General features: G+C 43.9%; 1 protein-coding gene across 2 annotated transcripts in view; it reads left to right on the top strand.

The window, feature by feature from the left end:
- ASPSCR1 (ASPSCR1 tether for SLC2A4, UBX domain containing) overlaps window positions 1-18,232 on the top strand; it is a 32,210-nt gene that overhangs the window by 8,244 nt on the left and 5,734 nt on the right. For both annotated transcript variants that reach the window (XM_031064274.1, XM_014310733.2), the window contains exons 3-10: window positions 85-142; window positions 947-1,020; window positions 1,801-2,209; window positions 6,666-6,805; window positions 8,129-8,210; window positions 9,002-9,068; window positions 9,809-9,871; window positions 10,157-10,209. In XM_031064274.1, the coding sequence (XP_030920134.1) occupies window positions 85-142; window positions 947-1,020; window positions 1,801-2,209; window positions 6,666-6,805; window positions 8,129-8,210; window positions 9,002-9,068; window positions 9,809-9,871; window positions 10,157-10,209 (946 nt within the window). The remainder of the gene's footprint in view (window positions 1-84; window positions 143-946; window positions 1,021-1,800; window positions 2,210-6,665; window positions 6,806-8,128; window positions 8,211-9,001; window positions 9,069-9,808; window positions 9,872-10,156; window positions 10,210-18,232) is intronic.

Raw genomic sequence — 18,232 nt, 5'->3', positions numbered from 1 at the left:
TTCACTTTGTACTGTTACTCTGTGCTGGTTTTGGAGGGGGTAGGCTGTTCTGCAGATGCTGCAGTGTTTTGCTCTTTCTTGCAGGGAGTTGATGGAACAGGATGGTGAATTGTCTCCGGTCTGTATTTACATGCGGGATGAGGTAAGGCAGCAAAGGCCTCTCAACTGTCTCATGTCCCTAAAACATAAGAAAACTTAGTTCTGCTTTCCAACCTGGAAAGTGTTTCTTTTGAACTTTCTTGAGAGGGGAAGTAGAAAAATGTTGGTCTTTTCAATGCATGACGTGTCTGTATGGAAAAAAGCTCTCTTGGAACGTAACCTTGTGCCGTTGAGACCTCTGAGCCCATAAAATGAGCTCAATGACCTATTTGTGTTTTTCTTTCCAGCTTCTTTTAAAGCTTGAGTCAAAACAGTGTTTTCATTTTAATAAATATTTGCTTTTCTCTGTTTTGATCTTTTGCTATTAATGTTTTGTTAAATATTTTGTATGTGGATATTATGGAATTCGCTCTGCCTAGCTGTCCCCTTTACTTCCCACTGACCTCTGTGGACAGATCGTCTTTATTCTGGAATAGGTCATTACAGACAGATAGGAGGTGTATGTAAGGAAATCGTCTGTCTTGCAGCTCTGAGATGTTGCCTGTCGTTTAACTCCTGACATAAAAGTAGCTTTGCTGTAGTTGGATCCCACTTGGATGTGTGTATGGGATGAAGATATATGTAGGTCACCTTCCACTGAGATAATTTAATAAGCTGTGAATTTGGTGAAACAGTACAAGTTGATACAAATGGATTCAGGTCTGATTTTCAACTGCAGGAGTGTGTTTTCACCTGTTTCTTGTGTTGTGTGGTATTTCTTCAGATACAGGTTTCTTTCTATAAAGAGCTTTACATGCTTTGCTGGGGAATCAGAGGCCATAACTACTCTCCTTTGGTTTTGTTGTAGATATCAGGAAAAGATGCCCTGGAGAGGACAACACTGAAATCACTTGGCCTGATTGGAGGCAATGCCATTATCAGGTTGGGAGAAGCAAAGTTTGGCCTCTTTATTTTCCCTTTCGACTCTGATGGTGAATTTATTTTGTTTCAAGTACCAAAAGAAAGAAAAAAAAAAAAAAAGAAAAGTCACAAGAAAAGACGCCAAATTAAAACATTGCGGCATTCAGAAATTACTGCATTTGCCTGTTTATCTCAAACTGCTGCCCAGATGTGCTTTGCACAGCAGCAGATGCTGGCACTGACCAGTCATGTGCAGATTAAAAGAGCTTGTTTGTTTCTTTTTTTTTTTCTTTTTTTTTTCTTCCTCCTTTGAGTGGAACAGACAATTCAAAGTTAAAAGTCTCTCAGAGAGGGTAATCAGCTACCACTTCATTCTTCCCTGCTCTGGATCTCAGGCACTTAACTCCCAGCTGCTGCAGGCCCTGGTGGCTGTTGGGGGGTGAGTTTGGGACAGGGGCAACCTTTCTGTGATCTCCTGACCAGCTCTTTGTGGTATATACAGAAGGCAGGAGTGATTAGAAGCTGTGCTTTCCAACTGCCTGCTGATTTTGTCTAGAAGGCAGTTTTCTTCTGGAGGAGTGGGTCCCTGTTCTGTTATTCTGCACAACCCCCTGGCCCTCTACCCCATACTTCACAGTAATTGGAGCTTGTTCTCTGTAAGCACCTGGAAGAAGAAAGTTATTAAATCAGGGTGTATTTGAATCAGGTGCTGTCTTTGTGTCATGGACATGTTAAGAATAGGGAGGGCAGCAGTCCTAGGATTATGATTTTATTTTTATTCCTTTTGGTGTCTTTTTCAAGAGTTGTCATGAAGAAATGCAGTTCATCTGGTGGGGAGGGTGCCACGGTGCCTTGTAATGAGCCAACAGTGAGGCAAGGCTCCATGGAAGAAGCAATGGATGTGCCACTACCTCAAGAAAACACATTTCCAAAGGACTTGGAGCACAGGGATGTGGCTATATCTTTAAACAGCTGCACACACGAGCAAGACTCGATTAAAGATTCTCATGCTAGCTTGGAGGAGCTGCAGCATTTCCCAGAGCCTGAGCCTACCCCATTTGTCCCTTTTTTTGGAGATGGAGAGCATCTGGGGGACTCTCCTGTAGCTGTACCATCTTCAAAGCTGCCAACAACTTTTTCGAGCCCTGGAGGTCCTTCTAAGCCAAAGAAGTCTAAGAGCAGCCAAGAACTGCAAAAGGAGCAAGAACAGGTAAGGGAAAATGAATTTGCAGTTTGGGCAACAAGGGCTTTTTTTATATCCTGCCTTGCCTGAGGCTGCACTTCCTTGAGGAAAAAGATGTTTCCAGATTTAGGACTTTTTCCCTGTGTCGCAGGATTAGGTGCCTTAATGACGCACAGTTCTGTCTGAGTTCAGAAAGGAAGTAGGAAGGATTTGAGTTTAAGAATTTGCTGTCCAGAGTTAGGCAATAGAGACAACGCAGCTGCATTAAATCACAGTCCAGAAGATCCTGCACCTCAGTGCCACAGATTTCATGAACAAATGGCCACTTTGTTACCTGACCCTGTGACTTAATATTCTTAGTATTGCAGATGAAGCAGAAACCTTCCATCCTTTTCCTTTTGTACTTCTGCTTGCTTATAGAAGTGGTTTTTGTCTTAATCTAAAATATCTTGCCTCTGAAGTAGTCTACCTGTCTCTAACTATCTCCCAGAAGGACAGATTGCACATCTCACCATTGTTGGATCTCTGAAATAAAACTCTGTTTGTTAAAACTGAAAGTGCTTGAGCCCATGTTGAGATACCAGTACTGATGGCTGAAAAGTGCTGTGATGCCATCCCAGAGTCACCTGGGAATGACATTGAAGTGTGTTTTCTGCAGGGCAGCTGTATGGAATTGAATGCCTTCAGGAAGGTTGGGTATGTCTGGCAAGTAGTGTAGCATGAAGTACAGGAGCCGTTTAATTAATAATTTACTCCTTGCTATTATGCACTGAGAGTTTCCCATTCTCGATTCTCAGTGAGCAGCTCTTTTCTTGCTCCTTTGGCTCGTCACCGGGGCCAGCTTTCATGTTCAGAGATCCCCTTTGTTGTTTTTGACTCATTGGTACCTCCTAGAGTTGGAGGTTTGAATCTTCTCTGGTCTGATCCAGCCAGGATTGAACAATAGAAAGCTATAAGTAGAAAGAAAGGATGCCTGGGGAGCTTCAAAGGGAGCTTAGTCCAGGAGGAATTTAGCAAGACTGTGGATGCTTTCACGTTGATGTAGAGACTCTACCTTAGTTGACTTCTCTGTGGTTGCAGCCTATTTTTGATGAGTTCTGAATTGTTGGGGAGCAGAAGCCAGACCATGGAAGGACTCCGGAGCAGCTATGAACTGCACAAGTAGCAGAAAGAGGCCATGCCAACCTGCAATGGTGAATATTTGAGTGTATTAGAAACATGTTTGGGTCTGTCTAATCAGTATTATTTAACCTTTTGGAGCAGACCCTTAACATGGAGAATTAAACAGTAGGCTGGGTGATTTGTCCAGTCTCATGTGTTGCTTGTTTCAGTTGCACTCTTGTCTATGAGGCGTTTGGAAAGGAGGAGTTTGTGCTGTGTCTGGGAAGAGAGAAGTGCAAGGATTTGTGGTGCTATCCTTCACCAGTCTTGTTGCCCACACTTCTCTGTGCACTGGTGGGAGAGGCAGAACTCCATCATTTCACTGAGTGCACAGGCTGATGTGTAGCTGTGCTTCTGGGCATGGCTGAGTGCTGGTGGCTGAAGGACTCACACGAAGCAATGTCGTTCTCAGAGTCGCAGTCCAGTTCAAACCACTTCTGGAGCCAGCTGCCTTCCACTCTGAGAGCAGCTTGGGAAGCAGCTGCAGATTCTGTTGGGGGAGTTGTGTCCTTGTGTTAAACAGCATGTGATTTTGACGGCTGCTTTCAAGCCCTTTGATCTCTGGTACTTTTGCTGCTGATTGATTACATTTTGTTCCCTCCTCCACTCCTGCCATCTTCCACTCTCCTCCCAGCGGCAACAGCCAAGTAGGGCTAGCCACATGGCATCTGCTTTTTGTCCTTTTTCAGTCCTGAGGAAAAAAAACCCAAAACAAAACAAATTATTTTTAAACATCAAAGGTCCATTTTTGTAAAAGAATCTTCCCATTAATGCTTTGCCTGTGTGTGGTTTTTGAAGCTGAAGAGAGGCTGGATAAAATCTGTGCCGGCATCCCTTCATTTCTTGGGCTAAAGATGGTTTACAGACAGCTGCAAGCTGACTTTGATGTCAGAATGTTAATTATTAGAAGGTAATTTTAAACCAGATTCCGCATGAGATTAGAGCTCCCAGAGGTGGTGGGGAGGAAGTGGGTCTCTGGGGAGAGCTTGCTGTGGAAAGCGCAATGACCCCTATTTCGCTTAAATCATAAGAGTTTTCCTCAGCTTACCTGCTTCCCTGGGAGCAGGATGGTGACCCCAGAGTGAACTGCATTTTTCCTGACACCTGGCTTTGTCACATAGGCTGCACTTACATAGATGCTGCTGTGAACATACGGCTTCAGCCTCATGGTGAAAAGTACCTGACATTTCAGCCTTGGTGGAAGAATACACTTTGAAGAAGGAAGATGGCAAACCTTAGCACAGCATCTTTGGCTCCTGGAAGAAGTAGGACAGCAAAATGCACAGCTTGCTTTCCTCCAGTTTACATAATGGAGAGTAGAACATCCGTATGGTGGCCATTTATGTTACAGGAGATGGTTATTTTTTATCACAGTTGCAGAAAACACTGTGTGCGCAGTGGGCTGGGAAGTGGGTTAGTATTCCTGGAGTCTCTTTGATAATCATTGTGGGAAGTTAATTTTTGGATTCTGTCCGCCCTTTAGGATTGTTGGAGCCCACAGCAAGGAAGAGGAGGGAACACTTAGGACTGGAATATATGTCTGCCTTGTGCCATCTTGGGTTCCCAATGCCTTGGCAGATGCCATTAACTGTCACCATAATTTGGATGGGGGCTGGCCCTTTCCCTTTGGAATCCCACTGCTGTTGGGATTAACTAAAGTCCTTGTTAGAGCCAATACTAAATGGTAGCTTTAGGATTTGCTAATGCAGAGTTTGGATACTTTGGAGTTCTCTCCATCGTATCCTTGCACCCTTCACAACATGCCATAGGATCTGCCTCTTCAGTCTTTTGGGTTTGGGCTTGTTCAGAAGACATCTATTTTCACTACATGTTTAGAATGAAATGAAACTCAAGCCTGCTTGAGGAGATTAAAGTACACTGGGTTCTTGGGGAGGCCTGATTAATTCTCCTCTGGCCTCTGACATAGATGTGCCCTCACTGGAGCATCAGTGGGCAGTGGTTGGATCACGGTGCAACCTGATTCCCAGCCCATGGTCCTGGGCACTTGGGGTCCTTCCTGCAGCACTGGCACCCCCACCCCACCCGGGCCTGGGGAAAGCTGCAGCCAGGCTCCTGTACCCGCTCGTTAGGGCTGACCCTGCTCAACTTTCTAAAAGTAGCCAAAGCTCCCACCCACACAACCTCCATCTTTTAATTTCTCAAATTACCCTTTAGTGCCCACAAGTAGAGTGAACATTGCCTTGTAATTTGTGTTGTGCTTTAGACAATTGAGAAGACTCCTGTTCCCAAGTGGCCAGTGCCTGGGGGAGGGGTGAGTGGATGGAGGGAGGACATCTGGGTGTTAATTAGGATTGGAATGGGTGTATGAGAGAATGAGGGGAGAAGAAATGGGCTGTAGGTTCATTCACAGAGCCTGTGGCATTGTTAAGCTGGCAGCTGACTAGGAAGAAATGCTGGATTAACTACCAAAATTTTTGTTCCTGTGAGCCTCTTCAGCCATAGCTGTGTCCTCCCTGCATCTCCTGTAGCCTTCAGTATGCTGTTCTCTGTTTGCAAGCTTTGTTCCTTTAAACAGTTTTGGAATTTAGAAAGTTTGACTTGTTTGAGATCCAGGAGGTGTAACTGCCTCTCGATTGCTTGACTCTGGTCGTGGTTTCTATTCACAGAGGCACAGCTGCTGCTTTGGGCAAAAGAGAGAGTAGCCAGCACATAACCTTTCCTGGGGAGGTATCCATTAAAGTCCTGCTGCCTGCAGAGATGGCAAATGCTCTTGATCTCAGTGGTTGGGGCTCCAGTTTGGGTTTTTTAGGGATTGTGGGTATTGGCTTGTTTTGTTTTGGTTTTTCCATAACTGCAACCACAGCTGTAGGCTAGGCCCAGTTGCACTGGAAGGTTTGCCATCATGACACCCAGCTCTGGGCTCTGGAGGCTGGGGGAGCAGGCAGCCAGGCTTTCTGTGCCCTGCTGGGCAGGTGAGAAGGTGTGCAGCTTGGAGTGCCTGCTCTCAGCTCTGCTGTGTGGGGCAGGTGGCCAGTAAATGTTTTAAGTACCTTTGTTGCAGCTGATGGCCAGGGAGAATGCTCTCCTGCATCTGTGTGCTCTGGTTGCAGCAAAGGCTGATCTCTCACTTTGTAAGTGCAAAGCAAAGGAGTTTTATTGTTTAAGGGATCTTTCTGCACACAAGAAACCGGGATAAAATTTTGAAAGGTGTGCAATGAAACCCTGCAGTGGTTTAGTTCAGAGAGCTGAACAGGTCAAAAGACAGTTTGTAAATACTGGCCTGTTACTCTTTTTCAGGAACCTTATAAGATAAGCAGAGCAATGCATTTAAAACTAATTGGAGCTTATTTTTTTTCTGTAGCTTGTAGAACGTGAGCCCCTTATATGTCACCTAGACCTACTGGAACAACTTTCTGATGGCCCAGAAGAGCTTCCTGATGAATTTTTTGAAGTCACAGTGGATGATGTACGGAAACGTTTGGCACAGCTGCAGAATGAGAGGCAAGTTCCCTTTCTGCTGTGAGTGAGATTTGCTGTGTCCTGTTGATGAGCAGAGTGACAGTGATCAGCAGAGCTTGTTTTATTTTTGGCCAGTAAGAAACACCTTATCTTCTAAGTAACTGAATCAACCTTTTATTAGACCTCATCAGAAAGACCAACCTAGCCACAAGGCAAGACCTGAGAATGTTTGGAAGAGGCATACACACACACACACACACACATATATGGAAATTATAGGAAGCTGACTAACAATGTATTGCACTGTTCATGTAGCTTGCTTTCAAATATTCATGATTTTACTTCATCAGACTTCAGTTCAATAAAAACTCGGATGAAGATAAACTGCCCTTCCTGTCACAGCACCATTTTGCTGTCTGTATGTTTCTTGAAGAAATTAATTTCATTAATGTATTTAGTTTCAAGTGGGTCAAAGCATTCCTTTAAACATTGCAATAACTCTCCAGGACTGTGAAACAGTCTCTTTTATGCTATAGCCAAGTCCAAGTTGAACTTTTTACTTAGAGTTGATTTTTTTCCCACAGGCCACTGAGTACACAGAATATGGCCTGAAAATTGCTCTGCTGTTTGTGGGTCTGGAGTATTTAGTGGTACAAATGTAGAGTCATTTGGTTGGGGATTACTGGAATACAGGCCCCCCAAAAAGACCCAATTTCCAAATTTGCTGATGCTTTCCTCTTAAAGCCAGGGATAAAAATAAAGGCAAGTTACACATCAGTTACTTGGATACAAAGAAAATGTACTTAAGCTGAGCATAGGATCTCTTGGGTCTGAGCTAGTTTCTTTGCTTATGGGAAAATATGTAATTATTTTCATACATTTATTGTTTCCTCTTAAATACAAGTAGACTTTTGTTTTGTACCCACTATTTATTTTAATAGACATCTACAATGCCAGTTCTTGAATGATCTGAAACTTTTCATTTTTTTCCCTGTTGCTAATTAATACTTATTAATTTTTTGTGCTGGCATTGTTTTTCAAGTTCAGTAGCTCTTCTGCCTCTGTGGAGTAATAATGTCCAACCCTAGTCTCTGGTTTATTGGATTAATAAGTCCACCTCTTCTTGAGTAGTCTAAGCAGACTTTCCTGTCCTCTTAGGATCTTTTTTTGCATCTGCCGTCATGAACTTGTACAGTAGTATTGTTGCTGATGCTCAGTAGTTTCAGGAATTAGGGAAAATGCTGTGAGAGATGCATTGAACAGTTGATGAGTTCTCATCAGCCCTGCTTGGGTCTTCTGCTAGCTTAATAAAGTGAAAATACATTGTAAAATTACAGACAACTTGCCTTCTTCCCATGTCTGTAGGAAACGCCTGGAAGAAGCTCCACTGATGACAAAGTCCTTGAAGGAGTCCCAGCTGAAGGAGAAGTTGGAGCGTTACCCCAAGGTAGTATTTGTTCATTTTCCAGTTCCTCTGGCTATCCCAGACTTGGGGATTGAGTACCTTGGGATTCAGTTGTAAGACTTTTCAAATTCCCATCCCTATTAATTGTTTCTGGGACTTGCATAACAGGAGTGCCATGTGAAAACAGCTGTACTGTAATATGGTAATATGTCACTGGTTGAGTGACAGGCAGTAGAGTTGCTTCTGTTCTGTTCCAGATGTCTCAAAACCTTTCTGTTGTGCACACATCAGTCTGTATGACTGAGCCTTCCTGCCTGCTCTCTGTAGACAATTTGTTAGACACTCATTGAAAGTGAAATGATTCAATGTTACAGGTTGGGTTAATTTTACTCTGTAACTCTGGTCCTTGTGCAGTTTCCAAGTGTGGTGCTTTCTGACCAAGCTGGAGGTCCAAAGGTCAGGGGTACGTCAGGAGGATTCCTACTGCCGCGGACACATTGGGATGCCAGTGAACTGTCTGCACCTGTCCATGAGGGTCTGTCTTTGTTGTTGGTGCATCATTTAGCACAGGGAGCTCCTACCCTCTGAGCAAGTGCTGCTGCATTTTACATCACATGATGAGCTCTTGTGCCCCCTCTGAAAGGCAGAGAGCCCTTGTTCCCTGAGGAGCTGCACAGCACTGTTAGCCAGATTCCTCTTCTGTCCCTGTAAATACCTCAGATCTCCCCATTAAAGAAAACCAACAAATAAACAACTTGCAGGTTCTAAGCCAAGGACAGGTGTTACAGAGCAGTGATGAACCAGTGTCCTGATGGGCATTGTCTTTGCTTCAGGTGGTGGTGAGAGTTCGTTTTCCAGACCGCCACGTTCTGCAGGGCTGCTTCCATCCCACTGAGACTGGTAAGACCAAGCAATCACACAATGAGAGTGTGTCTGAATAGGTCACACTGTTGCCTGGCAAAGTAAAACTGCTCTGAAGAAGCAGCAGAAGGTAGTTAGACTGTCATTGTAGGGCCCTGAATGGACTAAGAAGGGACTTTGGGCTAGTTAAGTTAGCTAAGGGCTAGTTGGTGGAGATGGCAAAACACTTGTCCTTGTGTAGACAGGAAGCTGTCCCACTTGCTATCCCCTTGTTTGTGTCTAAATGATGTGTTACTGGGATGCGTTTGGAGACTTCCTCTGACTTAGTGTGTAAAACATTTTTCACCCCCTTCCCCAATCAAAAATCTACCCCAAAAAGCAGGAAGGAAGAAAAAAAAGAACTTCAGCAACTCTACTAAGAGAGGATGTACCTTTATGGTTCTGTCAGTTCACAAAGGCAATCAGACCATACACTAAGTAGCTCTTACTGTCATTACTGGAGATCCTCTTATTCTTAGCTGTCAGCCATGGTTACCTGCACAAACTTTTTTGATAATTTTGTAGGCATCCTTAGATTTTTCCAAGGGACCAGCACATCAAAGTGATTTATTTTGTTTGTTTTTTCTACAAGAAATTTGTGAGAGCAGTTGTGTACTTTGGAGTAAAAGGCAGTCTCCATACCTTCTAGAAGGCATTTCTGCTGTTACAAGTTAGTCTTCTTGCCCAACATTTGAAGAACCAAATGTAATTTAGCAAACCTTTCTCTTCTTTTTCCACAGTTGGCATTTTGAGAGACTTTGTAAGAAGCCACCTTGCCGATGCAGAGTTGCCATTTTACTTGTGTGAGTGCTGTTGGTAATATTTGGCCTTACTTTATAAAGCCTGTTTCTAGCTGTGGGATGTTGATGCCTGAGGGATGACCTGGAAGGTTAATGCCTTCCCTAAAACACAGCTTCACAGTGCAAAGAAGGTGTAACCTGCTCCCTTAGCCATGTTATGCTTCTGTCTAAGAAGCAGCCTCTGTGGGCATATGAACGTGTCACCCCTTCAGAGAGCAGGGATGCCTCCCATACCTATGTTTGATGTTCTGGTTGCTAGGTGTTTTATAACTTGTTTTTTAACTTCAGTTGTTGCACCTCCCAGAATCATCTTGAACGATGAAAGTCTGACGCTGTTTGAGGTAAGGACTCACCCATGGGCTCTGATTCTCTCTGCTTTGTGCTCCCCTTACCCCTGCCTCAGGCTTTAGTTACTTTTAGAAGAAGCTGGGTAATGCTGTAGGCGTCTGCTCAGCCAAGGCTAGTGGAACCAGGTGTTTTGGAGCACAAGCTCTTCACCAGAAGAGGTCCACCTTGTGCAGCAATAGGCAGAGGCACACTGGGGCAGGCCTGGGGATTCCCATTGTTTGGTACACACTGCAGTTAACCTGGAATGTTATTGTGAGAGCTGAGCTGAGCTCAGTGTGCTTTAGCTGTAGCTGGACTAGGATAATAAGAGATGAGACTCAGTGTGGACAGGGAACTGTTTTCAATTGCTGCAGTGGGAGCTAGAGGCCATATTAGACAAAAATCTGACTTCTTTGAAATAACTGTGTGAGAGTAAATGTGCACTGAAGGATACGCATTCTCTTTTGTAATTTTTCTCTGAAAACACTGAAATACAGGTTTTCAAATACAGATTCCTGGAGATTTTTTGCAAGTGTCAGATAAGGTGGTCTTGATGTCCCTGGCCAGAGATTATTGGCTGTGTGGATCACACATCTACATTAGGAGTGTCTGATTTTGCCAATGACTTTGCCCCAAACGCACACTGTTTAAAATGTTCTGTCATTCAGAACTGCATGGACCGTTCCAGACTGGTGCACCAGAGATTCTTCAGAGTAAAGGCTCATGCAGCAGCAGTGAGAATTCTTGTTTGATGCCCCTGAGGGAGCAGAAAGGCTGGGGTGGGGAGAGGGATAGAGAAAGGGACTTTTCAGGCATCATGGTGAATTAGGTCGTGATTAGCATGCCTTGGAAGTTGTTTGCCATGGAGTTTTCCAAGTTCCACAACTTGCTGACCAGGCCATGTGGAAGGAATACACATGCAGATGCTTTTAGATGATTAAATATTCAGACCTGTATCTGCCTCCTGTTGATCTTCTGATGCTGGTTCTGGTTTCCCTTGTTAACCTTTGTCTGTTTTCTAAAATCTTCTAAATCCTCTACTTACCTCTGTTTGCCCCTTGCCTGCCTCCCCTGTCCTGCCGTTCTGTTCTTCTATTTTCTCTTTCTCAGTGCACATCTCATGTTTCTCTGGATGTCTCCTGAAACATGACTTTTTCAGTAAAGCACCACAGGAATAATTGCATCTCGTTGTCTTTGAAATAAGAAACCTTTTGGCAGGAATTTTGTTTAATTTGCTGTGTTAAAGCCTTTGTTCTGTACCTGGCACCATTACTGGTGCTTGTTATCCGTGTGGCAATTTCCCGGTTTCCTAGTTGTGACATTTACTGTGAAATTCATTCTTCGTGGCAGCTCCCTAAGACATGAACACATGTTGAATTAGTGTTCTTTGAAGACTTGGAGGTGCCTTACAGCCCAGCCTTAGGGACCTCATTAGAAATCACAGCTTTGTGGGGAACCAGGTCGATTTTAGTGTCAGACATCTCCAGTCTGCAGTGGCTTTCCGTGGATTGCAGTGCTTGCTGTGCCACATGGCAAAGGTGCAAAAGTCTTGGCTTTGATACAGAACTGGGACTGCTCAAGATGCAATGCTCAAAAGTGGAAAATTCTTTGCAAATGGACTATTTTAAGGAAAATATTTTTTCTCATTTCTCATATCTTCTCTGTCACCATGAAAGAGGAATAAAATCCAACTAAGATAAAGGATCAAATCTAAACCTGATTAAAGATGTGTTTTTATTCATGCCACATGTAATCGCACCATAGTCAAATTAAACTGGCGGTTGTGTTGAGAATTTGGGTGTAATTAAAGTAAAATGGAGTTTTTAAGCACAATCTTAACTATACAGAATCTGTACAGTTACTTGTCAAATGTGGAAAGCAAGTAAAATCTCATCCTTAGAATATTTTTTAGGGATTGTCTAACATGACGTTACAAAGAGATTACTATCACATTAGTTAACAGTTGCATGACTGCATTTTTGGCTTACCCAGCTAGCTCTACATAGATAAATGTGATGATGTGCAGGGAAAGTAATTTGAGGCAGCTCAGTGAGCTCTTGCATTGATCATTATGGCTTTGCAGCAAAGTCTTAAGGTGGTCAAATCATCAGCTCATTACTGAATAGCAGTCAAATCAAAAACAACCTCCTTCCAAAAGTGAAGTATTCAGAACAAAATAGAGAACATCGCTGTGTATGGCCCAGGGTTTGTCTGAATAACGTCCAGATCTGGTCTCACATCTTCAGGAGGAACTGGTGAACGTGCAGAGAAGGGGAATGAGGTTTATCAGAGATCTGCAATGTCTCCCGTCCAAAGACTGAATAGGTCAGGACTTGCCAGTCTGTAAAAGCTGTGACTGGAAAGGGAATTACGTGCCAAGGAGAAGCTGGAATGCATTGAGTTCTTGAGTATGAGTGAGTGGCATCAAGTGAGGCAAGCAGGAGCTAGAATAGATGGAAGAAGGTGGTTTGTGTGTCAGAAAACTGAGGCGCAGACTTCCTTGTCACGGGGTGCCATATACTGAAAGGATGTACTGATTTCAGAGAAATTTGGACAAGTTCAAGGAAGATATTTAGCAAGTGTGTCTTAATATATAGAAGCCTTTTCAGGAAGCTTCTAAACTGAAAACCATTGCTAGCTAATCACTTGTAAGCAAGGATACTCTTTTTTGTTGGTCTGGTTTTTGTTCACTCTTAGGGTACTGGCTGGATTGAATGGACTTCTGCTCTGCCTGTGGTTCTTCTGTCCTTGGGAGAGCTGTGTTTAATGCCAGTGGCTGTGTAGCCTGTGTCCCTTGCTGGGGGCCCTTCAGCCCTTTCAGGTCACGGTCTGTTATGGCAGGAATGATTCTATGTGTTTATAAACATTTTACTTGGATGAAGCATCAAACGTGAAAGAAACAATTCCTGACGAGAACATGTCATGCTTTTCTGGTTACTCAAACTGCTGTCAAAGACCACAGAACTCTGACCTGTGAGGATGGTACCTTATCCCTGTTTGGCCTGGCTGATTGTGGGAGAAGTTTTGCTGCTGTTAACCAATGTAAATTCTTATTCCTCTTTAACGTTCACCATGTTCGTGCAGGCCCCATGCCATAATTTTCCTGCTTGGTAAGTTTTCCCTTCTGCTGGGGTCTGGGTGCCTGGGAGAAAAGGGGCTGAAGGGCCTTTCTGCTCTGGACAGAGACAGATGTGGGAATCACTCCAGCTGTTGTGTCCATGCCCGCTGTGTCCTTGTTGGATGCCGTGTTTGGAGCTGTCTGTTCCCAATGAGGCTGCACTGCCTGAGCCTCGGGGCTCTCAGCAGAAATAAGAATTAAAGAGGTAATCTTTGTCGTGCTGGGGTAGGAGGGGCAGCACTGGTGGTGGGACCTGCTCACTGCTTCTCACATGAGGTGGTGGCCTTCCAAACTGAGAAGTCTTCAGTCTGGGAAGAGGTTTGTGTGGACCAAGGGTCTCCACTGGCTGCAAACTGAGTGTTGTAGGGCAGGCTGCAGTGCCTGACTGTGCCCTGGGTGGGGCTAGGCTCTGTGCAGGGGGATTTGTAGAGACCTTTCCCTTTTCATTCATCTTGTGGTCCATGGAAGGGAAACATCTTGAACTTTAGTCAGAGCTCCCCTTCTGTTCCCTGATCTGGGAGAAGGCAGGTGAAAGGACAAAGCTGCTCTGTAAAGATAGGAGAGAGATGGTTAAGGTACGTTGTAAAATAATGTGCCTTTGGGGCTGGGGATAGAGGAGCTTTTGCTCTAAGGTGACCTGGCAGTACGCAGCACCCCTGTAGTGAGAAAGCTTGTTCGGGAGTAACAGAGTTGTGGTGCATAGGATGTGACTGTGAATGAAGTGCTGTGGAGTGTGCAGTTCTTCCAAACATCATAGGAAAAAGAGAGCTTGGGTAAAGTAACAGTACAACTAATTGCTCTAGTTTTTTGATGTGTCTTTGTTGGGTTTGGAGGATGTGTGAAAGGTTTGGGAAGAAATTTGTCTTTAGTGGTAATACATCTCTTTAAGGGTTCAGGTTGTATCATGCAACTGCCAAAATTCACCACTTTTGCCCCAAATGCTGCATGTCACTCATGTAGCTGTGGCCTCTTGGGATGCTTGGCACTTGATGTGCTCCCCTTGCAGAGAAGCCTGCACATAACCTGACTCTTGATTTTTCCAAAGCAGGTACTACCATAGTGTATCCAGCCATTCTGGATTTTTTTCCAACATTTAATTTTTGTGTTACCCCAGGTCCTAAGTTAGCAGTAGGTTATCCTCCGCTCTAAAGATGGTGTTGGTTTTGTTGGTAGGGAAAAATGGATGGTGTCTGAGGCAGTAATGTGGGCACATTTGCGCATTCAGATATTTATAAATTACTGAAATTTGTGCTGAAGCCAAATAGCAGAAGTGACTGCAGATGGTGAAATACCATATTACCAATACTTCTGCTCTTCCCACCCTCTCCCTCCATTCAAGCTGACAAGTTTGGCTCCACATTCATTACATTCAACCACTTACAATGAAGGGAGAACCTTTACGCTGCTAGCAGAACCAGGAAAAAAGACAACTGTTGTTGACTTGTTTGCCAAGATATTTGGAATGAAAGAACTGTCTGAAGTGAATGCTCCCAAAATCTGTGTGTATTTACAGTATAGTGAACACACAAATTGGCAGCAATGTGGAGTTTTTGGAACCCATAAAGACTTCAAGGCATTGCTTTGATTTTTTGTTGTTGCTGTTTTTGCTGGCGGCCTTCTCCTCATGTCCCTTGAAGTGTTTTATAATGTTCTGCTCTCCAGAGCTGATCAACCACAGGCTTCCCTGTTGTAGCACTTGGCTTTGGGTTCCCTGTAGCTCCAGTGGCTTGTTTGTGTTTTTTCTAGGCTGTCTGAGCTTTTCAGAGTTGCTTCTTAGCTTCTTTCTCCTCCCAGAAACAGGCAGTTTTGTAGTGCATTTCTGGGGTGGATTAGTGGAAAAAAATCATTGATTGCTGTGTTGATACTGGGAAAGATTTAGCAGAAAGTAGGAGTACCAGTCACTGGAAAAGTCGAGGCAGCAGAGAGGGCAGGAGGCCATCCTCTGTCTACAGAGAAGCTACAGGACTCCACAGGCTTCCACATAAATACTTAGGTCTTCTAGTCAGATCTTAGAGTGCACTGAGTGTTTCCTCTGTCACATACCATGAGGCAAATATCCAGACGAGCTGTTTGTTCCTTTCTTTGTCGATGGTTCTCTTGCCATCTCCTATTTATTAATGCCAGTTTGGGCAGTGTGTCTGGCAGGCTTGTTCAGTGAACCTGACTGCGACTCAGGCAGGATGAAACCTTCTCCGTTGGCAAGAGTCTGAATGCAATTTCAGAAAAAATTACTTCATCAGAGTCAGTTCATCAGAGGCATTTCCTGTGGCAGGCCTTGTGGTTATTGCACTCACTGGCAAAGAAAATTGCAATTAATACTGAAATTCATCCAGCACAGAGGATGGCATTCACCTAAAAGTCTTAGTCTTCTCCATCCAGGATTTTATCATCTGACTGCATTCGGTAGCAATCTCACCTTCCCTTTGTGGTGAGGTCTGTTACTTATGCTTGCCTCATGATGCTCGCTTCCAGGACAGCTGGGTTCTTTGCTCCAAGAGAGGCTCCTTGCACAGCTGAATTTGGAGTGGAAATCCTGCCCAAAATGTTCACTGCTACTGCCAGTTTTGAAGGCCAGATCTTTCTGATCTCAGCTATCAAGGTCTCAATGAATGCTCTTTGTACTTGGATGTCTTCATAAGTAGCCTTCTCAAAGCAATGGTTTTAAATCTTATCTTTGCCTTATGAATTTTAAAGGTCCCCTGCCCTAGCTGGATCAGATCTCCTCCATGTTGGCCACAGAACATCCATCTCTTCTGGCAGTTGAAGCCCACATTAGGCAGCTTTGTTCTCAGGTTATGAACTTGAACCTCTTGATCTGCCTCTTTCACCATGACTGTGGTGTTTATTTCTGTCTCAGCAATGCTGTGCAGTCTTGCTGGAGAAACTTTTGATCCACCGGCCTTCCAGTTGACTTTTCCAAGAGCTAGTTTATGTGTTTGGGGTGTGTGTACTATGCAGTATTTCATGTTGGTAGCTTGGGTTTCTCCTTCCATGTGCGTGTTCCTTTGAAGTGCTTATGTTCTTATTCATCTTCCTAACATCAGTCTAGCAGCAGACCTGTGGCACTCTGATCTTCTCGGATTGTGTAACGGAAAGAATGCTGCTCCTTCTGGCAGCTGCAAGCTCCCTTCAGCAGCAGCCTCTGCCTGGCTGACAGCGTTGCTACCAGGGAAGAGAACAGCTTCCCGAGAATAATGTGCATCATCTGCAATGCTCTGTTCTAGGATTTTTTTGCATATGTATGTCTGAGAAACAGGAAGTATTGAGGTGTTATTTGAGGAGGGTTCCGCCTGAAATATTTTCTGTGTTCTAGAGAACAAGTTACTAAAGCATGCAGTAAAACAAAGCAGAAATGTGTCTCTGCTGTATCACATCTGGATTCACCAGGGACTGTTGTTCTGAAGTGGATATTTTTATCGTGGAATGTGAGATGCAGCAGCCCCAGTGCCGCTCCACAGCCAGGCTGTCACAAACCACGCTCACCGCCGCAGTGTTCGAGTAGCCGTTTGCTGTCTCTGGGTGAAACTGGAGTTACTCAGCTGTAGTTTCAGACTAAATGGGGCTTTATGAGGTCTTCAGATCTCTGAACTAGAAAGTGTTCATTTAAACTTCTGCAACTGTAACCAAGCAGATGGATGAAGCTGTGTTTCATCTTTTTAAAATCTGAGGAGATTTGAAAAAGTAAGTATCATTTAGAATGATACTTATTAAATGAGAAGGGTAATAAGCAGGATATCGACTTCCTTTCCTTCTTGCCTCAGTGACTTTCTGTTCCTTCCGAAGAAAGCTGTCCTGCGATTATGACCTTGGATGGGGCTTTTGAGACTTGCATGCTTAGTTCTCATTGCTGCTGCTGCCGTTCTGTGTGATCTTGAGTAAGTTATCTCTTTAGGTCTCAGTTTTTCATCTGTATAAAAAAGAAAAACACCAAAAACTAGAAAGAAAAACAGGAAACCCACAAAAATAAAAACAACCCACAAACTCAAAGTATTTTTATTTACATTGCATCTATATAATTGCATAATGGGACACCATTTTCAGTTGGATTTCTAGGTATTGGTGCAGTAAATCTGACTGTATGTTGTAAATACATCTTGGACAGTGTCATTTGAAGATTATGGTTCAATAGATTAATAGCACCTATTTCCCCTGTCAGAATGGCAGGTTTTTTGGCTGGAAATCAAAGCAGAAAGGAAGAGAAATGCTGGGTGTTGGAGTGTAGTAACTGGTTGTTGGCTCAATCCTATTGTAGTAATTCTCTGCACATAAGTGAGGGGAGCTTTTTGAGTTACTTGTTTTGAACATCCTTTGATTCTTTTGGTCAACCTGGCAGGCTCCTAAGAGTTCTCAAAATCTGTTCTGATTCACAGATGTTCTTGCAGGAACCCTATGCAGTGAAGAACTGCAGAGTTATTCTAGAAACGTTGTCAGATGCATTAGAACAACTGCAAACATTAGAGCAGCTGACTCGAGGATACAGTTTTCAGGTGATGGTTTGCCCAGTGTTTGATCATTACATTCGTAGGTGTTGGAGAATACTGAAGGCTTTGACTTTGGGCTCATGTGTTTTCATGGACAGAATCTAAAACCTTCTCATCTTTATGCTGAGACAGTCCTTGGACAGTGGATCGTTCTACTGGCCTGCTTTTATTTTTTCATGTGGAAATGCTGCAGATTTAAATACTTCAGGTTACAAAAAAACTCTGGGACAGTGTTAGGTCTTGCCAGTGACTGGCTGCAGAATTCCCAGGTGAGGTGTAGCTGGCTGCCTTCTGTGCTGCAGCCTCAGGGAGTGCTGGGATTGGGGTGGTACCTGACAATTCCACACAAAGAAAGCTAGACCAAAGGCTCTGTGCATGAGCCAATAGTCTGTTTGAATTGGAGAAAAAAACCTTATTGGATGAGGGTTTGGAAAGAAG

This window comes from Geospiza fortis, unplaced genomic scaffold (genome assembly GCF_000277835.1).
Source record: "Geospiza fortis unplaced genomic scaffold, GeoFor_1.0 scaffold261, whole genome shotgun sequence".
In the NCBI taxonomy this organism is placed as follows: Eukaryota; Metazoa; Chordata; class Aves; order Passeriformes; family Thraupidae; genus Geospiza; species Geospiza fortis.
Note: the sequence above shows the minus strand (reverse complement) of the source record. Positions and strands in the feature narration are given on the sequence as shown.